Raw genomic sequence first — 23,082 nt, 5'->3', positions numbered from 1 at the left:
TTTTTTTGACTGTTGGCCAGATAAAACAAGTATATCTGTATCTGTGCACTGGTTTATATAAAACTTGAAATTGTAAAATGTTAATTTTAAAAATAACCAGAAACTTGTTAAAATTTCCCATGTGTTAGCAGACTCTACCCATATGCATCAAGGCATAAATCCTGCTCCTAGGGACTTCAATGGGACCAAGATTTGGCCCAAAATGCTGGCTGCATATTCCTTATGTTCTATAACAGGGGTAGGCAACCTTTCAGAAGTGGTGTGCCGAGTTTTCATTTATTTACTCTAATTTAAAGTTCTGCATGCCAGTAATACATTTTAACGTTTTTCGAAGGTCTCTTTCTATAAGTCCATAATATATAACTAAACTATTGTTGTATGTAAAGTAAATAAGCTTTTAAAAATGTTTAAGAAGCTTCATTTGAAATTAAATTAAAATGCAGAGCCCCCTCCCCCCCCCAGACTGGTGGCCAGGACCTGGGCAGTGTGAGTGACACTGAAAATCAGCTCGTGTGCCGCCTTCGGCATGCGTGCCATAGGTTGCCTACCCCCGTTCTATAACATCAGTGACAGTGTTAGCAAATGTGTCACGGGACATCATTTCAGCCTTTGCCAACAGCAATGGCGTCACGAGGACTGCATGCTGGGTTTTCAGGCAGAGGTTTTTTAGTCCCATCTAAGACCTATATGAAAAGGCAGGTCTCATCTTCTCTAGCTTAACCAGATTCTTCCTGAACTTCATTCACCTAGGCTGCTAGCTACTGGGAGAATTCACTGCATGGATAATGAAAGACCGTCTCTCTAATCCTACATGTCCACTGTAGGAAGGAAACCAAAATTAAGGGGAAAGGTAGGGGTCACTTTAGAAAGGTTTGGAGGGTGTGGTAGAATCTCTCTGTGAACAAAACTAGAGAGTCATGTTCAAAACAAGTGGGCTTCTAGAGTAGTTAGGGCATGGTTGCAGATCTTAGCATAGACAGGGCCTTAATGATCTTTAAAGGAGGATGAACCTATTGGTTTCATTTATACAAGATCTGCTAAGTGAGATGACAAATGGTACAGCTTCAGCTTTAGAGAGTATTTCCAGATCATTTGCAGTTTTCTTTCCACTGAATTCTCTCTATTTTAGAAAGCCAATATATTGTCTTTAGTAACCCGAGATCTAGGCTGGCAAAGTTCACTTCAAACAAGCATTCCTTTGATTTGTTACTAGGTTAACTGACCAAACAGGAAAGGCAACTTGAGCTCAGGTAGGAAATGTCAGAAAGAGTCAAGAGATGCCTACATGCAAGCTACGACTGCGCTGCGGGGACCATACCAGCATAATCACAAAGCCTTAACTATGCTAGCATAACCCCGTCGGTGTAGGCTGTATCTACACTATGTCAGGGTTTTCTCAATTAAGTGTAGAAACACCACCTCCCCGAGTGACAGGAGATAGGTAAACAGAAGCATCTTTCACTGACTTAGCTATGTTTATACTGAAAGTTAAATCACCATAGCTATGTTGTACAGGGGGCTGGATTTTACACAAGTAGTATGCCAACCTAAATTTTAAGTGCAGACCAGGCCCCAGTCTCTGTTCAATCAGGTAGGTACTAGCATCAGACTGGAAAGAGACATTACTAAATCAAGAATAAGACTGAACTCTCCAGAACAGAGGTTGTCTCCAGAACAGAGGTTGTCTCCACCCCGCATGATGGGGACCCAATCCCAACTGGGGCCTTTGGGTGTAAAGATAACTAATAGTGAGAGGAAAAACACATCAAAGAAAGCGCACACAACTTCACCCAGCCACAAGACCTGCTCAAACCTTTCAGTTTGTGCTCAGACCTCAGACACCAACATTGGTGTGAAGCACAATGGGTGTCCTGCTGGAAAGCACAGAACAAAATACGCTGGTATAATGCTTTGGTTTCTGTCTGTTCTAGATAGCTGTTAAAATCACATATGGATTGAAGTAGGATCATGATAACTGGAATGACTTAATAGTTCGCGTATCTTGTTTGCTGAAACGGATGTTTTATTTCACAAAAAAGGCCTAGCTCATCATTTTGATGGAGGAGAAACTGAAACAGAATTTTCTCTTCACCATACAAAATACTTCCTCAAACTATTAGGAATAACAAATACTTCCCATTAAAACACATGAAAGACTGCATAACTTTATGAGGCATAAGAGGCACAAATAGCCTCAAGACACGCAACCTCTCACTAAACCAGAAAAGGAGAGCAATAGCATTGAACCCTGCTACTACCATGTCACCAGCCCTATATTCAGAACCAAAACATTCTGCATGAGCTTCGACATCATAACGTGGCAATAAAATGATTGAAAATTAGTCGAAGCAGCGTTCTTGGGGCTGACATGCAAGTGAGCAAGCGTACTGAGCAATCTCCCTGGATATTCTACAATCTTCAGTAATCAGATTTTCAACTTAACAGAAAACACAGCTCCTGCCCTCCATGATTCCCAGGCAGAATTTTTCACCCCCAAACACCTTAGACAGCTAGCATCAGAAAATCTCAGCTCTTGATTTTACAGATAGTATCCATAGCTAGATCCTAAAATGATCCATGGTCTTAATATGAATGCCCTGCACTTTGAACACCTCATTATGCAGCACAGACGCAAGAAGTTCTCCAGTCTAAAATTCCTCTTATTCCCCTCATGTTCACTGTAGATTAGTAATACTAAACTACCTTTTCTCAATAGGGTACTTTTCAGTGATCTACATTATATTGAAAACTACAGAGGGTTTCACTTTTCATTCAAGGGGACTAATCTCAGTATTAATCAACGAGAAACAACTAGGCACCTTAAAGACTGACAGATTTATTTGGGCATAAGCTTTTGTGGGTAAAATCCCCACTTTTGTAGGTGCATCTGAAGAAGTGGGTGTTTTACCCATGAAATCTTATGCCCAAATAAATCTGTCTTTAAGGTGCCATGGGACTCCTCACCATTTTTGTGGATCCAGACTAACACGGCTACCCCGATACTTAGCAGAAGAAAGTGATACCACTACAGACTAATGGATTTTTACAACCTTATTTTGGGGAACAATCCAGGGTGATGTTAACAAATACATTCAATAGCTTGAAGTGCAGCTCTCCACCAAGAACGGTGAGCATCTAGAACACAGCACCAGGGCTGAGTTTTAGGGGCTGTTCATTCTTCAACTTCCTTAAAGTGCTTGATCATTGCGTAACACAACTAGTTTGAGCTACTCATGATCCTTGACCTCCTCTGCAGGAGTAAACAGACTGGCAAAGCTAGGCAGCTACACAGCAGATTTGATTAAGAAGCTGTATGAAGACATCTTCAGCTACGAGGGATCAATAGATAAGGCAGAAGTTAATACATACCAAAGCTCACCTAGACACTGGTTCTGCAACTCAATACATGCATGTAAATTTCGACAATTGAAGGAGCCCCACTTAAGGCAATAGGGCTCTGTACAAGAATTCACCCCATCACAATAAATGGCAGGATCATGCCTCAGATCTATACCCAGACTGTTTAGCACTATAGAGACAGCCAGCATCACACTACATCCCTACTTCAAAAGAACATCTTCTTGAAATCTGGTCAATTAGTTAAAACACTCTTATGCATGCCACTTCCCCTAGAGTCCCTGTTTTCTACCTGACTATTTAAGACTTCTTTTTAAACTCACTCCTAAGGTAAAAGTAGGCTGTTCTGCACAAGTATGCATGGCTAATTCAGCTACCCAGAGCTCTGCAACAGACACTATTAGCTTGACTACAACTCATTCAGCGTAGTCTGGTAGTCCCATCCCATTTCATGTTTTTAAGCATGCATTCAGTTAGTTATAGAAAAGGAAGAGTTAAAAAGCCTGGCCATTTCCAAGAACAACTACTAAAGATGCTGAGTGAAAGTGTACTATTAGCACATCAAGGTCATTCTGTCATGATGAAATAGACATTGTTTTATACTTGAGAACACTGTCCTATTTGTTTCCTTCTTTTTAAGTGACTAATGCTACTATAATGTAATTACACTGTTGTCTCTTAGAAACAAATCACTTTTTGTGAAATTATGTAAAATTAGTGCTGGTGAAACACACAAGCGTAGACAGTAACAGAACACCCTTACCCAGATCTCACTAACGTGCTCATTTCCGATCTGCAACTTCAAAGAGTGAAAGGAATTCAGCCTCTATGACCTATTTAAACTGTGGCCTCCCTGCAGAGACCGCCCACAAGGGAGACCAATCAATACCAGCTGTGGTTCCGTAAAGGTACCAAAAAATGCAGACAAGAGGATAAAGTAGTTTGTAGTTTTCACACGCAGCAGGCTCAGGTAAGCAGTGTTTTCTAACACATGATAAACTCATCTCCCCTCACCTTTTCCCTAATGTGGACAACACCTATTTCTATCCACAACTGTCTTTCCAGAAACCAGGTTGAAATAGCCTACCAATCTAGGATGGACTAGAACCAGTGACCTAGATATGAAGAATGTACTACCCCACTACCAAGCACAGAGGCTATCCAGTGCACCATTGCTAAGAGGTCTTCACAGACCAAAGGCCTCCCCAAAAATCTGTATCCTGTACCATGGAGCTCAATGAGATGCACTAGCCAATTTTACCAGTGGGCGTTATGCTGAGGGGGAAAAAAGATCATGTGTATACATCCAGGAATATTCCTTCCAGATTTAACTTTGACAAAATGATAGACAGTGTTTCCCATTCCTCTGGCTTCAGTAAACCACTTTGTTAGAATAAGTCAAAAGTTTAAATCTGGGAAGTGTTAACAAGAGGACACAATAGAATTTCAGCAGCACAAGGGAAGATTCCCAAACTGATATAAGGTTTTATAATCTATTCACTCAAGCTTTTGCCCAGAGAGAGAAATATGGAGGCATTTTGGGAGAGAGACTATTTAGTCTGAGATTTGTTGAGTTATTCCTTTTCCTCATACATGGTTAGACTGTGACAGTTAAGCCAGTAGCTCTCCTGGGGAATGTTGGCAGCCACTGTGTTAAGTCATTAAAAATTAAAACAAAGCACAGAAGCACAGACTGTAAGAGACAATGCTGCATCAGCAGGGAAGCAGACTGAATCTACAGGACTTCTCCACTTCTAACTGCCATGATTCTATGAATGTCAGAACACAGGAAAATGCCCTACCAAGCCTTTCAATTTATTAAAGGGACCCTAAAGGGTACACCTATATTGCAGCTCAAAGCGAGCCTCTGAGCCCAGGTAGACAGACGCACACTAACGCTACTCTAGCTAGCATGCTAAAAATAGTGTGGATACTGCTGCACAGAGACTAACCACCTGAGTTCAGATCTAGAGGGTTTGGCGGGTTTGTATTTGGGTGGCTAGCCTATGCCCTGGCCTATGATGCAACAGACACCACTGTGCCTAGCTTGAGCAGAGCTAACGCATCTGTCTACCAAGAGTACATCCAGACTACCTGCCGGATGAGCAGGTAGTGATCAATCTATTGGGGATCGATATATCACATCTCATCTAGAAGCGATATATCAATCCCCGAACGTGCTTCCCTCAACTCCTGAACTCCACCAGGGCGAGCGGCGGAAGCGGAGTTGACAGGGGAGCCGTGGCCATCGATCCCGCACCATGAGGACAGGAGGTAAGTCAAAATAAGATCTGCAACTTCAGCTATGGGAATAGGGTAGCTGAAGTCAAGTATCTTACATTGACACCCAACCCCTCCCCTCCCCTCCAGTGTAGGCCAAGCTCAAGACTCAGAGGCATGCTCCCAGCTGCAGTGTATAACAACAATCCCAAGGGTTCATCCCTTCCTAATGAATAGAAAAATACACCTGCCTAGTGGGAAAGTATCTCTGGCTAGTACAGATGGAGTTAGGTGGCTGATCCTAGGGTAGCAGCAAATCTTTCCTGGGGGTAAGAATTGTTTGGCAGCAACTTGATTGAACTGCACTCGGGGGTGAAGAGTGGATGGAGAAAGTCGCTCCATTTTATACATACGTAGCCCTGCCCCTCACCTTGAGGAGGACGAAGAACTCGAAGATGCGGCGGAAGGAGGGTGGGAAGAGGCGGGCATAGGTTACAGCCATCTTGAAGAAAAGGGCATGGAAGAGGCGATCGCGCACATTAATCAGGGGGTTCTGGTTGAGGTTGGGGTTCCGTACCCCTCGATTGTTTCCACCGGCGGCCCCACCAGCCCCGTTGTTGTTCATGGGGTGATGGTGATTGTTCGCATTGGGCTGGTTCTCCGACATCCTGATCCGCTGGGGGTGGGGGAGCTAGGCGGTTAGCGTGCACACTTGCAAAGGCAAGAACTTGAAGGCCTGACTCCCCTGCAGCAGCTTCAACGAGAGAGGCCACTTTCTCCCCGCGAGGAAGGCACTCGGGAAGAGAGCTTTGGTGGGGCTCTGCCCGCCCGAGTTTAGCCCTTTTGGAGGGGTGGGAGCACAGGGAAGGAAAGAGGCTGCTGGGCCCCTCAGGGGGAGTTTCTACCCTCCCCACGTCTGACGCCGTTTCCCCTGGGGTGGGTGGATCAGTGCCGCTTTGCAGGGGGAGGGGCCTGGGGGCTATGAGACAGAGGGGAATCGCTGCCGTGTCTCTAAGGGGGGGAGGGACTCGAGGGCTACCCCCAGGAGGCTGACACGCGGGGGTCCCCCTCTAAGGGGGGGCCGGGACGGGGGTCACTAGGCTCCCCCTTGGGGCAGGAGCCCTGCAGGATGCGGGGGGGGCAGTCGGTCCCCTGGGGGTTGGGAGCGGCCCAGCCCGGTATGGGGCCCGCGGGGGGGGGGCTCAGCCGGGGGGGGGGGGGCGCTACCAGCCGCGGCGGGGCCTTGGCAGGCCCGTGGGGCGACGCGGCTCCTGGGCCGGCCCCGCGGCCATGGGGGCCCCGCTCCGCCTCCTCGCGCCCGGCCACGCGCCGCTTCTCACTGCCCCAGGGCCAGAGCCGCCGCCGCCGCCGCCATCTTCTTCCTCCTCCTGCCGCGGCCCGGACGCTACTAAAGCGACAACGAGCGCGCGAGGCCCAAGAGCGGCTGCTTAATAGGGAACGCTGGGACGGTGGCGGGTGAGAGAGGCCGGGCCTTTCCGCCCGCTTTTGAATATTCACATCAGGAGAGCCGCTCTGGTTCCCATCATGCACCGCGAAATGAGACTGTTACAAAAATTTAAACGATTAACAAGAATAAACACAAAAAAGCGCCACCCAATGTGTCAGACGCTGTTTTTTGCCTTCTTTAATTATGAATACATTTTTCTGTCGCAACAACACTATTCACCCTAATATAGAAATAATTATGTATCTGGAGGTTTAAATAGCAATGTGGTCAAAGGTAACGTTGTGCTCGCTTCGGCAGCACATATACTAAAATTGGAACGATACAGAGAAGATTAGCATGGCCCCTGCGCAAGGATGACACGCAAATTCGTGAAGCGTTCCATATTTTTGGTGAACCTCTGGCTGGACTCTACCAGGTACATTACTCCCCACCATGTGGGGCAGTGGGTAGCCGCCTTCTGGGAACCTTTTACCATCCAGAGCTCAGCACAGAGGACCAGGCGCTGCACTGGGGAAGCCGGACCAGGGGCACCGTTCAGAGGCCACCCAGCCACCCCACCATTATAGGGCCATACTGGGGCAGACACCCCAGTATCCCGTCTCTGAGAGGTCAGTGCCAGATGCTGCAGAGGGAATGAGCCGAACAGGGCAATATTCAAGTGAGCCGTCCCACACCATCCGGCCCCAGCTTCTGGCAGTCAGAGATTTAGGGACACCCAGCACATGGGTTGTGCCCCTGACCAGACTGGCTAACAGCCCTATCCTCCAGGAACACACCTAATTCGTGACCCCAGTTCTACTTTTGGCCTTCACAACATCCCCTGCCAACGAGTTCCACAGATTGCCTGTGCCTGTGGGTGTTTCTGCCTTATGGATCTTGTAGGAGGCACATGGATTGTATTAGAACAAGTGAAGAACCCTGTGGCACCTTATAGACTAGCAGACGTTTTGGAGCATGTGCTTTCGTGATGAAGTGGGTATTCACCCCTGAAAGCTCCAAAACGTCTGTTAGTCTATAAGGTGCCACAGGACTCTTTGCTGCTTTTACAGATCCAGACTAACACGGCGACCCCTCTGATGTTAGAACAAGGGGTTGGCTTGCAGACAGATTGGGTGCGCCACACTCCTACACCACAGCTGGCCTTACCGACGCTGGGGAATGTTCCCAAACACATTCCCCAGTGGCTGCTCATGCTGGCGTCAGGAAGCCCAAATTTAGCCAAGATGCTGCCTGCGTATTTATTGCCCGTTCATACGCTCAGCTGGCCCAGTGGCTAAAACGACTGGCGCTTGGTGCCCACCAGTTGCACAGCCACATGGCCCTGGAACCAACACAGAAAACGTGGCACTGTTGACAAACGCACTGGGAGAGCCCTGGGCCCATATGCAGCGGCGAAGAGGATGTTGTATAAAAACAGGCGCCCGGGGAGGAAGCAATGCTTTACCCCGAGCTGAGCAGCAGCCAACAAGGAGCAGAGGCGCCCACTGGCAAACACACCAGCGCCCAGCTGCCCTTGTGCTGTGGTTGTTGGTATCTGGCAGAGTTATCGCTTTAAGTTGCAGCAACTCCTGTATTTATTTTTTCATTTGGTATTTGGAACCCATGCAGGGCTCTGGTGCCCAGCCCACAAATTAAAAATCACTCAGGCTGGCTAGCTACTGCTTCCAGCCCCTTGTTAAAACTGGCTTCCCAGGGCCCCAGCACACCACACACAGCAATGGATTAATGTCACAATCCCCACCCCCAGTGAGATGGGTCCCTGCCATGATCGTCCCATACCTGGTAGCCCCAGAGGCATTTAAAGAACCTAGGACCGTGCCCCCCTGCACCTGGCTACCCCCCCCCCCAGGATCCACATCTGTTGAACTTTCCCCCAGTTCTGTGTCTGGTCAAACTACTGCCCTCCTCCCCGCTCCGTCTGGTTAAACTCCCTGATCCTGGGAGCTGTATCTCGGATCACAGCTGTCTTCAGCGCTCTGTCTAGATGCAATTCACAAAGCACCAGGTTACAGCCAAGCATTGCCCGGGAGGCAGGCTGCCCCCTTTCAGCAGCTAAATGTGATGGGGGTGCTGTGCATTAACCATTCCGTTACGCCTGAGGTTCCCAGGGCGCCCCCCCCCATCCCTAAATCAGCCACTGCAGCTCCTCGGGCTGGATGTGGTCTGTGGGATGATTAACCCCAGCTGTCTGAGAGGCCTGGCAAAGGGAAACTGGACAAGGGCCAATACCCCCACCCAGCTGTGAAACAGGAGGTGCCCTGCTGAGTGGGGTGGGGCAGCAGGAAACACCACCTCTGTTGACACCTCAAAGCTCTTGCTCCCCTTAATTAGACTCTGCTTGCGAATAAATCACTGGTATATGGGCCCTTCCCATGCTTGGCCGGGTGGCTCTCTCTGCTTCACCACAGCTGATTCTCACCGTGTCCTCAGCCCACCTAGGTGCACTAAACAGTGGTTCTCACGCCCTCTTTCTGGTCCTTTGACATAAGTGACAAAGAACTCCGTGGCGCTCTTGGCTCGGCACTGGCACCTTGCAACTACGGAGCGCTTCCGAGCTCCAGTGAGGGCCAGCTGGTTCTCTGCTGCAACTCAACATCCCACCGGGTCCTGTCAGAGAGCTGTGCCCAAGATGCAGTCTGCAAGTCTGGCCTTGCTGCTTCCTTCAGTCCCAAGCCCCAGAAGAACCAACTGTCCTTGGAGAGGTGACCTGGGAATAACTTTCAAACCCTTCAGCAAAATAATTGTAACTTGTTTCAGCCCTTTCATGAATAAATCCTACATGCTTTTGAAGCAATCTGTGCGATCGTGCTTGACGGGTTCACCCCACAGAGTGCTCTTCTGGGCCTCGTTACTTCAAAGCAAAATCTAGCCACTGAACTGAAGCAGGAACCCAAATGGCATTGTCTCAAACCCCTTTGCGGGGCCACGAGCAGGTTTCGGGGGGGGCACCAAGCAGGGCTGGCATTAGACCTGCTGGGGCCCAGAACAGAAAGCCGAAGCCCCCACCACCTGGGGTGGAAGCCTGAGGCTCCAAGTCCTGTCACCCAGGGCAACTTAGCTTCACAGGGCCCCCTGTGACATGGGCACCGGGCACCTGCCCTGCTTGCTATCCCCTAATGCTGCCCCTGGCTTTTATATGCAGAAAACAGTTGTTGTGGCACTGGTGGGCCTTGGAGTTTTTATAGCATGTTGTGGGGGTGGGGGCTCAGAAAGAACAAGGTTGAGCCCCCCTGGTCTAGAGAGTTCGGATGGGACTACAGGACTGCAGAGGGAGAACAATGAGGGATGGCTGGCGACTTAACAGCAATAAGCCACGTCCTGCCAGCAGCTAGCTGGGCTCTAGTTGATGATTTCACTCTTCAGAACACTGCCCTTTGCCCAGGTGAGAAGAATGCTGGGCTGTCAGCTGACCAGCAGCAGCGCTGGGCTGCCTGGCACTGAGCAGGAATAGCCACCATGCAGCTGCAGGTTAGCGCAGGGGCCGGGGCAGGACTGGAGCACCAGTTCTGACAGGCTTCCACGCCCACCCACCGCTAACCCCCTGCGCTAGAGCTCAAGGCTGAGGCTGGTTGGCTGGGCTCACAAGCCAAAACACCTGTCAGACAGCACCGTTGGCCCACAGCAGCCCCCACTTGTGCAGCCCTCCTGCTGCGTGCAATGCCACCCAACCCCTTCAGCTTTAGTTTTAGGCCACAGCATGGTCCCACTGCCACCTGAATGGTGTCCGGAGCAAGGGGGCAGTAGCCCTGGCCCCTGCAGTGTCAATATCCAGCCTGTGCAGCTGCCTGTCTATTGCGCCTGTGCTGGGATGCACAACTTACTAAAGAAGGGGGGCCCTTGGGTGAGGTTACCTTGCCCAGCAGAGGTGCCTGGAGACATACACGAACCCAGAATTCCTCCGGTTGTACCTGTGCCTAAGTGCTGACTTGCGACTGTTCAAACACTGACATGATGTTATGCTTATAAGAAGCACAAGGGATTTTTTTCCAGGGGAAAAGGCAATACGCTTTTTATTGAAGAGACAACAATTAGCGCGCGCACGCGCGCACACACACACACGTTGATTTTACAGTTACCAGTCTGGAGTCTGGCTCAATGTGGTGGCCAGCTAAGTTGATCACGTGTAGGGAGGACCCAGGTCCCATCGATCACGACCCGGGGAAGTCTTGGCAGGACAAACCCAACATTTCATGGCAAGGCCCCTGTTTATCTAGCGATTTTTGGGCCCGATGAGTTTTGCGCCGCTATGCTGTGATTAATTGTTGTTTGATGAGTGCTTGGGGGTTTTAAATTGTTTTTATTTTTTATTACAGCTATTTTGTTCCTAGCATTAGGTGCCTGTTTTAGTTTTAGAGTTGTCCATTTGCCATTTTCTGACATTTTAATAGGGGCATGTTGCAGCCTCCTGGAGTCCTTTGTCTGTTTCTGTTGTTTTTTCTTGTACATCTGGCTTAGCGCTGGCCTTCACATGGATTTTTTTATACATACAGGCCTTATTTTAAACACCGAAGGATTAGTTTACGCAGAACATATTAAACAGGCCCATCAAGCTGCAATACACAAGAAACCCATCATGGCATCGTTTACTTATTTTAAAATGTTGAACCTACAACAAAGCAGAGCCCGTAAAATGTCTGTTACTGCCTTGAAATCAGCCCGGACACAGATTCCAGCTGATGCGTCTTTACCAAATGGCCCATTTAGGCCATTCCTTTTTGGAATTACACCACAAGCCCTGTACGAGGACTGACATCCCTGCCTCCCTGTTGGCCTCAAGAGGCTACACTGAGGACACCCTCCCGGGGCGTTCTGGGAGCGATAGCCGTGTGGCTGTACTGCGGAAGCGGGCTGCCATATTGAAAGCAAGGCCGGGCTGAAGCCAAGGCATGTGGCTGCACGTCGCCCTGTCCTGGGGCGTGGTAGGAGGCCCGCGCCAAAACATTTTGTTGATCCAGCCTGTTTGTGTTGCTACTGGTGCTGCAGCCTTTGAGCTCCAGTCAAGCCTGGGGGTGCTCAGCTAAGGTGGCGCCCCGCAGAGCCTGGGCAGAGCAGCCCACGGAGGGCAGGGAGAAAGTCCTGGTGAAGGTTTGTTCATCTAGATGCCTGCAGACACGGGGAGCCCACCCCCAAAGCAGTGCTGGAGGCCTCAAAAGGGGACGTGCCGGCCAGCTGCACCTTCACACACTACACCAGGCCTTGACCATTAGCTGATGCACCCGGATGCCGCTCCAGCTCCCCCCACAAAAGCCAGATTGGTGTTCCAGGACCCCTCACGCCCTGCCCCAAAGAGCCCCCCTGCACAGGAACCTATCGGCCGTGTGGGAACATGCCCCACCCAGCAAGAGAGAAACTGGCTGCAGCCACAAAGTCTATGGCCAGCCTTTCTGAGGAGGCGGTGAGACCCTGCCCTGCCTGTCACCGATACAGACCAGCAGCAGCCTGGCTACTCCTGGACACCAAAGTCCTCTTAACTATTATGTCGTCCGGAGGCCCAGAAGCCTATTGGCTGTATTGGGGCAAAGCAAATACCTCCCTGACCTTTGCAAAAACAATATCCTCACCCTTGCTGTGGCAGCTGGTTTGCTGCAGCCAGTGCTGATTCCAGCAAGCAGCAGCTCCTGGTGTCCAGCGGTTCCCCCCATCTGTGTTACCCACCTGCTGGCTCACACACAGAGTGCAGGCTTTCCAGGGAGGGGCACGGCTCCCTGCTGGCCATAAGTCCAGTGCCCTGGCCTCTAGAATCGAATGCTAATAAATACCAGCAGCTATGGGGGGGGGGGGAAGATGCTCCAGGTGAGGGAGCATAAGAGGACATCATTAGCCTGGGGGCAGGGAGAATAGCGGAATGAGGGCTAGGGAGTGGGAGGTTTGGGGTCATGGGGAGAGGGATGGAGGCTGTTCTAAGTGAGAGGCAGTGTTGCCTAGTGGTTAAAGCGCTGGGTTGGGAGACTTGGGCTCTGTTCTTGAGTCTCCCACAGTTCTGCCTCTGGTAAGTCCCAGCCCCTGCTTGGTGCCTCAGTTTTCTCATCTGTAAAACGGGGATAATGTGACTGACCTGCCTAGCTCTTCACCAGACAGGCTGGCATGCACCGTGCTGGGTGGTTGGGTGGGCTAAGAGAATGGGCACCAGGTGCAGCCCAAGTGGCAAACCGGGAAAGGGGACCTGGTGCAGGGGGTGCTCAGTAGGGTGCAGGGTGTGTTGGGGAGGGTGGTTACAGACGGCAGAACGAGAGCAGGGAGCCAGAGGTAGAAGCCTCGTGACTGAGTCATTCTAGTAAAACCCTTGGCACTGGCCCATGTGAGCAATTCCACCTTAAGAGGTGCCCGCCTGGGCCGCGCCCCACCCCCTGCAGCAGGCAGGCTAGGCCAGGACTGGGGCTGAAGCTGGCTCTTTGGCGGATGAGCTGGCTGGGTCCTCGGGCTCTGTTCATTGCTTGGTTACTCTCTGAGTCAGCACAGAGCAGGGGGCAGGCTGGGCTGGAACAATGGCTGGCACCCAGCCGCTGGGGCAGGAAGGTCAGTGGTGACAGGGTCGCGGGCGCTCCAGGGTGCAGACCGATTCCGGGGGGCAGGTGGATGGATCTGCCCAGAGGAGAGGCACCAGGGCACGACCCATGCTGGGAACCTCTGACCTGCCTCCATGAGCTGCCAGCCACGTCCTCCTCCTCCAGCAGTGGCTCTCTGCATCTTCCCTCCTTTGGCCTAAACTCCTTCTCCCTCTGGTTTAGTTCCCCCTCCACCAGTAGCACCTCTGCCAAAGAAAGTCCTGCCTTCCTCCGGGGCAGGAGAACGAAGCCACGCTACAAATGGGCTTGGGCCACCAGAAGAGGGGAAGAGCTCAGCAGAAGTTACCACCCATCATGTGGACGGACCTGGTGTTCCACCTTCCCCCATGCCAGCCGCCGCTGGAAGGTACGGCTCAGGTATAACCCCCATCCCCGGCAAGCCTGAATGATTCCAAAGGACCTTGCAGGTAAACCATGTGGGTGTGTGTATAGATAGCGAAATGCAGCCTCCTCTGGGGTGGGACACTGTAGCTGTTTAACAGCTGCACAGCTATTGTATAGCACAGGGCAGCAGAGACAAGCATTGCAGCCACCTCAAAGCTTGCAGTTCAGGGGGGAGGACGGGGGGCCTGGGAAGCTGCTGGAGGGGCCAGCTGAAGCCAGGCTCTGCTCCCATCTGGGTGTGATGTCCGGGCACAGACACATCTGAGATTAACAGGGAGCAGGCACCGCCTTCCCTGGGCCGTGGCACTTCTGAGAAGAGGGATTTAAAAAGAACCCACCCAAATTGCTTCCTTCTGGGGGAGCTGGCAGCAGGCATGGCTGAGAGAGAGCCTGGCTTCTGGGCAGAGATGGGCAATGTTCAGCGTTCCTCTTTAATTCCAGACCTCCCACTAGCGAAGGCAAGAGAAGCCTGGAGATCGGCTGGGCCCCCAGGGAAGGTGGCAGACTCCTCTGGTAGGGGGCATAGGACGGGCAGGCGGAAGGAGAGAAAGAAGCTAGCTCCTCGGGCCATGGCCCCCCTCCTTGAACACAGGAGAGGAGGAACAGGGTCTTCTCCACCCAGCTGCAGCACTTCAAAGACCCCTGCAGAGGCCCTGTCTGCTCCACAGCCGCCCAGAGATGCAGCCAGCAGGGAGAAGCCCAAGCTCAGGAAGATCTTGGTCGACCTTCGCCCCGTCCTGGAGAACGTCATGGAGCCCTGGGACTCTTGGGAGGGGTGTTCAGAGACGAGGAGCGTCCGCAGCGCTGGGTGTTCTCCCCGGGAGTGTGGACAGCCCAGCAGGGGAGGCCGCGACAGCAGAGGTGGAGCCAGCGCCGCTGAAGATCAGACTCACCGGGTCACCTCTCTGCCTCCCATAGCGGCCCAGCCCAGAGACAGTGGCCAGGCTGCCGTGGCATGTAAGCCACCCCTTAGCCAGGCGCAGGCTCCGAGAGACGGCGCGCTCGCCCGCCGGGCTGCTCCGAGGCAGGAGCCCACGGCTCCAGTGACCTTCCCGAAGATAAGCCTCCAGCCAGAGCCAGCAGAGCAGCTGCCACCCCCTGAGCGGAGCAGCTCGGCAGAGACGGTGAGTGCCACTGCTGCTGCTTCCACTCTCCTCTGGTCACCACCAGCCCCAGAAGACCAGGCCCAGCAAACGAACCCCTGCAGCAATTTGTACCAAGCCCAGGCATGTGATTTTCCACAAGGATGGGATGAAGGAAGGGGCCTTAGAAGGAGCAGTGGGGGGTGCCCCCCCCAACGCACTGGATCTGCTTAGGGGTGTTGGAACGTGGCCACCATGGGGCCTCAGGTTGCAGTGAGTCCATGCAGGGGGGTGGGGGTGCACATCTTACAGGTCTGGCTCCTCCCTCTCAACCAGGCTGGAGCTGGCAGCCTCCTGAGGCCAGAGCGCTCCCCAGACATCCAGCTCCCCACCCGGCTGCTCCTGCAGCGCCTCCAGGAGACCACGACCAGCCAGCACCACCAGCTGATCGCTCAGGCGCTGCAGGCTCTGCGCAAGGAGCTGCAGGGGGAAGCGCCTGCCTCACCCAGCGAGTAAGTGAACCCCACAGAGCCCGCCCAGGCTGCTTGGAGACCCTTTTGCAGCTTCACCCCCTAAACAGCTTTAGCACAGACAAGCCGGGTCCCTCCCTACCCCCGAGGGCACCTTCCGGGAGTAGCCCTGCACATGCAGCAGGGCGCTTGGGGACACGGCTAGAAGGGCCGGCGGACTTTGGTGACATGCAGAGATGACAGTCTTGAGTTTTAAGGCCTCAGCCGATGTCAAACCCAGCCCCGCCTGCCCTCAGCCAATCCCCTGCAGCTTGACATACTCAGCGCCCCCGATCCTGCATCTCGGCTCGGAGGCGGAACAGAAGGGGGACGAGAAACGGAGAGCAGGGGGCTGGGGATCAGGGAAAACTCCAGCAGGCGCCTGCCCATCTCTCCCAGCTTCCACCCAGGGATCACTTTGCAGACACTCAGCGAGGCCTCACCCCAGGGGTAGCTAGTGCCAGACCCAGTTTACTGAGGGGGACGAGACTTGCCCGAGCTCACTCAGCAGGTCCAGACCAGGAATAGAACCCAGGAGTCCTGGCTCCCACTCCCCTGCGCTAGTCACCAGTCCCCACGCTGTGATTGCCCAGAGAACTGCATGCAAGTCCTAAGTGGGGGCTCCTGCCTGGGCACATGGAGAGGGGCTCCCTCAGCCTTAGCTCCAAAGTGCTCCCATAATACACAGCTGGGGGGTGGTGGTAGGCAAGGATCAGGCTCCCATCCCAGCACCAAGGGGCCAGCCCAGCTAGCGTGACCCCACTGTCTCCTTGCAGAGGGGAGAGGTGGCGTTTGCTCCGGGAGCCTGCACTGAACAGGAAGGATGATGCCAGGAGGAGGAACAGGAAGGCCGTGGGGCTGCATCCTGGGGCTGCAGAGAGGAGACTGGTGAAGCTCACCTGGAGGACAGGCAGGTGAGCCACTGGGACAGCCGCGGGGGGTGTCTTCCAGCCCCATATCCCTCTGCGGGGATCCACAAGAGCTCCCCACCACCATGTACCCCTCCTCCTACCCCTGCAGACCATGGCAGCCTGAGACTTTGAATCCCTGGACTGGGCCAGGGAGCTGGAGAAGGAACATAAGGGCAGGGAACGTGCCTTCTGCAGGTCCTAGAGTAAGACGAGGCAGAGGGATACCACCCTGGCTGGCAGATCAGGTGCGTGCCAGCAGGTCCCAACACACTCCAACTTTCCCAAATCCCACAAGGGCATGGTGCATCCAGAGCACAATGAACTCAGGCCTCTGACATGCCAGCCCAGGGCAGTAGCCGTACTGCCACCCTGGCAGCGAGATCATTGTCCTTTTCAAGGCAACATAATGGTGTCTAGGAACCGGACAATCCAGCCTTGGGTTTTAGCAGTGGAGGCAGGGCTGTAGTCGCAGGGAGACATGGAGGGGGCAGGAGAATGAGATGGGGCAGAGCCAGCAACCACAGGACATTCCTGCCGTGACAGGATCTGCCCCCTACTGAGCCCAGTCCAGCCAGAGGATAGGGCCAAAATAAGACAGATCACATTCCCCGAGCCAGGGGAGCGGTTCCTCAGCGCTAGCACACCACCAGCTGTACCCGCAGACACCTCTGGCCCTTCTGCCCTTTTCTTAAGGATCGGATCCAGTTGGGAATCGAGTGCTGGTGAAACCCATGGAGCCCAAAAGCGCCTCTAGCCCCATCAGCATGCACTGTCCTCTGCGTCTGTGCTGCCATGAAAGCATCTCCCCTGGGGCTAAGGAGTGGGGTGCCATCCCATGGCCCCAGACTGCCCCAGGGGATGGAGGAGTTTTGTGCCAGAGACACTTGCTCACTAGGACCTGGATTAAACCCTCCAGCTCCGTTTCCTCCTTCCTGGCATCTCCTCCCCTTCCCCTCTTCTGTTCTCTTCCAGCCCCATTGCCGGCAACACCAGGGAGGCAGCCTGCCCCCAAATCCACCGCTGAGAGCCCCACACCGAGCAGCTTCAGCCATGCAAACCTGCTCAGGCCCATGTCAGAGCAGGACCGCCCTGCTGGAAGAGAATACAGCGAGCCCAGCAAGTCAGGAGCAGAGCCAGAGAAGATCCGGGGGAAGGGGAATAAAGAGGATTCAGAGGTTGCTGGATCAGTTGGCCCCAAGACGGACACTTCTCACCCAGCACAGGACCCTCCAGGTGAGCAGGTATAGAGAAGAGAATCCAGTGATTAGAGGTTGGTGGGGAGCAGTCAGGACTCCTGGGTTCCATCCCAGCAACCACAGGCAAATCACTTCTGCTTGTGCCACAATTTGCCCTTCTGCACAATAAAGGATATTAAACACGGGGCCTGAGGGGTTAATTATCTGCAGGGTATTGAAAACCTTCAGCTAGAAGATGCTACCTTACATTAGGCCCCTATGTACTAGGGCAGCGGGTGGGTTAGGAACTCTTAGTGGGTGACTAGCACCTGGGAGACTTGACTGCAAGTCCCAGCTCTCCCGGTGACCTTGGACAAGCGGCCGAGGGCCCGATTTGTAACCCTGGCCCTTGGTTCCCCATCTGTGCCACAGGATTTACAGCCCTGCCCTGCCTCGCAAGGGAGATAAATGCACTCAAGCTTTGCAGCTACTCAGAGATGGTGGAAATGGGGCTGGCTGAGGGCCCTAGAGCCACAGAACAGAGGAGGAAAGAGAGAAATGAAGGACGAGCTGGAGAACAAACCCCAACGCCCAGCTAGAATCATTCCGCCCACAGGCTGGGGGTTACTGTGTGCGTATATTTAATTTGCTTCGTATTTCACGCGAATCTCCAGACTCTGCTCTATAAATACCAGAAAACAGACCAGCTATGTGAGAAAGCCCAGCCCCAGTGCCCCCAGGAGTGCACGGGCAGAGTGGCCCAGGCATAGGGGCAGGGTCACATCTCTTTGGGGCCAGAGTGGCGTGGAGAGGCATCGGCCCAGGTGTTTGTAACAGTCGGCTGAGGCACGGCGATGCCCCAGCCCAGCCTAATGCCCGGGGTACAAAGCCACAGTACATAGTCAGCAGCCACTGCCCACTTCTTGGACCGTTGGGAGAAGAAGCCGGCCACTGCCACGGCAACATGGTCCCGTCCATGGGCCATTTTAAAAGGGGATAATACAATACTCAGATGGTGGGCGGGGCTGATGGAGAGTGGGCGGAGTCTGTGCTAGGACAGCACCCGGGGCGAGGGGAGCATGCTACATCGTCCTCGGGGAGGGGAGGTCAGTGCATCCTTAGTGATGGGACGGATGGACAGAAAAGCAGGCGGCCTCGGAGAGGAGCTCTTCTCTCCGCCAAAGGGGGAGGAGGGGAAGACTGGCAGAGTGCAGGCAGCTGCCCCTCCAGGGAAGGTGCCAGGAATCAGGGACCAAGTCCCGATTATTGAGACCTTCACCACTGATGCCACCAGAAGCCAAGGCCAAGAACAGCCAAGAGGGGAGGGAGCTGGGGAGCCTCAGGGCTCACAGACCTCCCCGCCTAGGGACACCTCAGGGTCCGGGCAGGGGCATAGCATCTAGGGGCCTCATGCTGGGAGAGTGACTTGGTCCGAGGAAGGATTAACACAAGGGAATGGGGGTGTTCCCAAGGGAGGCCCCCAGTAGAGGCAGCATGCTAAGGGGCAGGGCAGAAAGGAGGGGCTCATGGCCTAGGCAGATGAAGGAGTGTGACTGACGGGCTCCCAGCCAAGGCCCCGTGGGAGGAGGGATGGTAGCTGCAGCATGGGGAACAGAGGGAAAATGGAGCACCCTCCCCAACAAGAGAGGGGATCCCTGAGATCACACTGCTGGCAAGGGCCTTGCAGTCACTGGAGATGGGGGGCAGCCCCAGAGCCTGTTGAAACAGCAGCTCATAGCAGAATGTAGTGAAGGGTGGGGGGCGTGACCAAGGACCCCACAGGGTCCAGCCAAGCCCTCCCTTTGTGCGTCCAAGCGGCTGGGTTTAATGGGGGTAGGTCTCTGAGAAAGGCCCCTAGGCCTGGGGGGGAAGTGCATGGGGTGGGCAGGGCAAGGGGTGAAATCCCCTCCCAGCCCACTCAGAACTGGGGCAGGGCCCAGTACAGACACCAAGCGAGAGCTGCAGGCCACAGGTACCCGAGCAGGAGAGTCCGATGGCCCCAGCCTGGGATTCAAACTCCGGGCAGCGGTGGGTGTTGGAGCCCTGGGAGCCAGATCCAACCTCCTTGTTGCCACTTAAGGCGTAACGAGGCCCAGGCCCGCCACCCCCCGCTCTCTGGGTGGGTGGGGGTGGTGACTCACAGGAAAGCTCCCTGCACCTTAGGGTGGGGGCTTGGCAGGAGCTGCTCCCAAAGGGCACTATGGAGTCAGGCCCTACTCCCTCTGTGCTGTTGATTCAGGTTTAAGGAGCTCTGCGTTGCTCCCCTGGGGAGACAGCCATGGACGTGGGGCAGGGACCATCAGCTGGGGGCCTCTGCCCCCTACGAGCAATGGGTGTTTTATTGATTCAGGTTTAGGGGTAGGTGGGCCTTTTTCTCTCCACCCCTCCTTGCTCCAAGCAAGAGGAGCCCTGGTGCTCTGAGGGAAGCCCCCCCCACATATTTTGGCTGCACTCCTGGGTGGGGGAGGGTCTCAGACGGCACTCTCCTGGTAGCTGTCGTCCTCCAGGAAGTGGGTGATCCTCTTCCATGGGCCAGGGGGCTCAGGCTTAGACGGGGGCGCCAAGTCCGGCAGGGGCTCATCGTCACTCTGGTCCCTGGCGAAATGAACAAATACCTGGCGGGGAAGGGACAAAAGCAAGAGTCAGGCAGGACGACAGGCAGGCTTGCCTAGTGGTCACAGCGTGGGACTCATGAATTGAGTCTGGTTCACCCTGGACCTCCGCTCTCCAGGATGAACTGAATGCTAATGAAGAACTGTGAGAATTCAGAGAGAGAAAAGTAACAGAAAAAGGTAAACAGCAGGTCGGGTGCGGGACGGGACTAGCTGGAGGTGCACATCGGAAGGTTGCTGTGGTGCATTTGGGGGATGAAGAGGACACCCTGGTATTCTTCCCTGAGGAGGTAAATGCACAGTGAGTTTGCTACATGACAGAGGGATCTCAAGCAGGCTTGGCTGAAAATGCTGGAGAGAAATTTGGGTGAGAGATGCTTCTTTAGAGGGGAGGAGACCCAGCTAGTTAAGCGGAGGCTCTAGAAAGAGGGGTAGGATTTCGTGTTCTATGTAACTTTTGTTTCCAATATTCTTACTCGCCGTCACTCGAATCTCTGCGCTTTGGTCATGCACTGGTCTGGTTTTCACTGTAATACATGGATGTGTGGAGCATTTGCAGAACTGCATCCTAGGCCGTAGCTAGTGAGCTGACTTGTGGCAGCTGTGGGAATTCCCACAGGGTTCGGTGGATGAGGGGCTGGACCCAGCAGGGAACGCTCCGCGGGCTCGGCTGTGCCTAAGCCATACAGAGGGAGCGAGGCTGGCAGGAGCCTGGGGGGCAGGACTGGCGTGACCACTTGTTGGTGGTTTCGGGGTGCTGACCTACAGCAGGCACAGACAAGACGCCTCATGCTAAGGGCAGGTGGGGGTGAGGCGCCTCACGACGCTGAGAACCCCTGGGGAACATCCCAGCTGTTGGGAAGACGCTCTCCCTGGTGGTGTCCCAGCTGGCACCTACATGGTTAAGAGGACAGTCCCTTACACTCAAGGTATGGGAAACGTCCATTTATTTGATCCTGGTCCACAGGGGGGCGCTACAATCTCCAAGGCTGGAGGACAGGGGCCGAGACCCGGCCCTGATCTCACCTGGTCCAGCGTGGTTTGGGACACAGAATAGTCCTCGATGCGGTAGGTGCCCCTGTGAGCAGACAAGATGCTGAAGATCTTGGCCAGGGAGCAGCTCCGAGAGGGAAGCTGGTACTGCAGCATGCAGTGGTGTCTCTCTTTGAGGACGATGCCGGGGAAGGAGTTCTGGATGAACGTCTCCACAGCCCGCAGGTCCGGGCTGGGGCCCGACACCCGCAGGGTGATTGTGTAGCCGTCACCGAACCTATGGCAAACAGGCAGGCGGGTTTGTTCGTGGACACGCCAGGTGAACATTGACCACTGCTCAGAACGAGGGGGACCGACGGCTCTGGAGAGCAGCTCCAGGGGTTAGCATGGCGGGGATTTATCTGAGCTCCAGCCACCGGGGGAGTTACTCCAGCCAGGGAGGGGAGCAGGAGCTTTGGGAGAGGAGAGGCAGCTGCACTGCCCTCCTGTTGGAGTCCTCTGGTTCAGCCACAGATCAGGAGCAGCAAGGAATTCCCCGCCCCACGCGCATGCCTCAACCCTGACCCATGGCCCATTCGTTCCCTGGCCACTCCACTCGGAAGGCCACCGAGCTGGGGGCAAACAGTGCCAATAGCGATGGTGGTGTCTTGCCATCAGGACCACTGGGGGACTGGCCTGAGACCACCAGACACTTTTCAGGGACTGCCAGATGGTGGTAACTGGCGCATGCTAACACCCTGGGCTGGATTCGAACCGGCGCCCTAGAGGCGAGCCCCCCCACACCGGTGCTGGGACTGCCAGCTCCCTGAGGAGGATTCATTAGGGGCAGCAGGGGGTGGATTCAGCTCCTTTCTTTCCTGCCTCAGCCTCTCTACCGATGGAAAGCGACTCCGACATGTACATTCCCTCTCCACCCCGTCAAGGTCTCTGCGACGTTCCCAGCACAGCGTGGTCCCTAGCAAGCCATCCGCTCCATGCCGGGTTTCCTGGAGAGATGACACTGCGTTACCTGTTCTTCAGGTGCTGCACGCTCCCCAGGCACCGGAACCGGCCGTTCACCATGATGGCCATGCGGGTACACAGGGCTTCACACTCCTCCATGCTGCCCGGAAGGAAGAGGTGATGGCGTGAGCACCCCCGACTCAGCACCCCCACACTTCTCCCCTGCCCAACAGCCCCCCATGTTTGCTTCCACTGGGCCCTTCCCTGGCGAGGGGAGAGGGCAGTGTGGGTTAGTGGAAAACATACTTCCCACCCGGGTGCCGGACCAGGCCTTCAGCTGGGGCAAGTCATAGGTCTGATGGCTCCCAGAGGGGCAGCTACTGTTAGCTCATACTGGCTGGGGGCGGTGGGGGGGTGTCGCCGTTATCCCTGCCAGGGAGTGGGAGAGCAGCAGCGCCCCCTGCTGCAAACTGCTCAGACACAGATCAGGGGCAGCACTGGCTTCCCTGCCCCCTAACCCTGTGCATGGCACAAGGTGAATCACTGCAAAAGAGCAGATTGACAGCTACTCGCCTGCGTGGGGGTAGGCTGGGCTAGTTCCTGATCCCCAGGGGGGCTGAGGGATGGACGAGCAGCTCAGCCCTTTCTCTTACCTGTGGGAGGTGAGCACCACGGACCTGCCCTCTTTGATCACGCCGAGGATACAGTTCCACAGGAACCGCCTGGCTCGCGGGTCCATCCCCGTGGTCGGCTCGTCCTGCAACGAGCCCCGAAAGCAGCTTTGGGTCAGCTCTGGCCCTGTCCGTACCAAGGGTGCGTCGGGGTGGGAAGCATGGCAGGCTTGGCACCGAGGCCCCTGGGCA

At 54.3% G+C, this 23,082-nt stretch overlaps 3 protein-coding genes and 1 non-coding gene across 11 annotated transcripts in view; 2 read left to right on the top strand and 2 right to left on the bottom strand.

Annotated features, from left to right (window-relative positions):
- Window positions 1-6,781, bottom strand: part of TMEM259 (transmembrane protein 259) — a 28,873-nt gene extending 22,092 nt beyond the window's left edge. For both annotated transcript variants that reach the window (XM_030540181.1, XM_030540182.1), the window contains exon 1: window positions 6,008-6,781. In XM_030540181.1, coding sequence (XP_030396041.1) covers window positions 6,008-6,244 — 237 coding nt within the window. In that variant the 5' untranslated portion in view covers window positions 6,245-6,781. The remainder of the gene's footprint in view (window positions 1-6,007) is intronic.
- Window positions 6,782-7,326: 545 nt separating this feature from the next.
- Window positions 7,327-7,433, top strand: LOC115638844. The gene has a single exon (XR_003997533.1). It is a non-coding gene; the product is annotated as a U6 spliceosomal RNA (small nuclear RNA).
- Window positions 7,434-13,456: 6,023 nt separating this feature from the next.
- On the top strand, window positions 13,457-17,605 carry LOC115638615. Of its 2 annotated transcripts, none has more exons than XM_030540439.1 (5): window positions 13,457-13,957; window positions 14,437-15,119; window positions 15,414-15,589; window positions 16,363-16,500; window positions 17,470-17,605. In XM_030540439.1, the coding sequence occupies exons 1-5, from the start codon at window positions 13,852-13,854 to the stop codon at window positions 17,519-17,521; spliced, it is 1,155 nt and encodes a 384-aa protein (XP_030396299.1). In that variant the 5' UTR covers window positions 13,457-13,851; the 3' UTR covers window positions 17,522-17,605. The 2 variants fall into 2 exon arrangements, with proteins under 2 accessions (XP_030396299.1, XP_030396298.1); XM_030540438.1 differs by lacking the exon at window positions 17,470-17,605 and adding an exon at window positions 16,607-16,844.
- Window positions 17,606-18,268: 663 nt separating this feature from the next.
- ABCA7 (ATP binding cassette subfamily A member 7) overlaps window positions 18,269-23,082 on the bottom strand; it is a 45,759-nt gene continuing 40,945 nt past the window's right edge. For all 6 annotated transcript variants that reach the window (XM_030540431.1, XM_030540437.1, XM_030540434.1 and 3 more), the window contains 4 exons: window positions 22,873-22,976; window positions 22,287-22,379; window positions 21,311-21,554; window positions 18,269-20,287 (listed from right to left, as the gene is read on the bottom strand). In XM_030540431.1, coding sequence (XP_030396291.1) covers window positions 20,144-20,287; window positions 21,311-21,554; window positions 22,287-22,379; window positions 22,873-22,976 — 585 coding nt within the window. In that variant the 3' untranslated portion in view covers window positions 18,269-20,143. The remainder of the gene's footprint in view (window positions 20,288-21,310; window positions 21,555-22,286; window positions 22,380-22,872; window positions 22,977-23,082) is intronic.

The sequence above is a fragment of the Gopherus evgoodei genome, chromosome 22 (assembly GCF_007399415.2).
Source record: "Gopherus evgoodei ecotype Sinaloan lineage chromosome 22, rGopEvg1_v1.p, whole genome shotgun sequence".
Taxonomy (NCBI): domain Eukaryota; kingdom Metazoa; phylum Chordata; order Testudines; family Testudinidae; genus Gopherus; species Gopherus evgoodei.
The sequence above is the reverse complement of the archived record's forward strand: the minus strand, read 5'-3'. Positions and strand labels throughout refer to the sequence as shown.

Coding starts and splice junctions, on each gene's coding strand:
- LOC115638615 (XM_030540438.1), top strand. CDS start 13,852: ATGGGCTTGGGCCACCAGAAGAGGGGAAGAGCTCAGCAGAAGTTACCA. Junction 13,958..14,436: donor ATGCCAGCCGCCGCTGGAAG/GTACGGCTCAGG, acceptor CTTTAATTCCAG/ACCTCCCACTAGCGAAGGCA. Junction 15,590..16,362: donor GCGCCTGCCTCACCCAGCGA/GTAAGTGAACCC, acceptor GTCTCCTTGCAG/AGGGGAGAGGTGGCGTTTGC.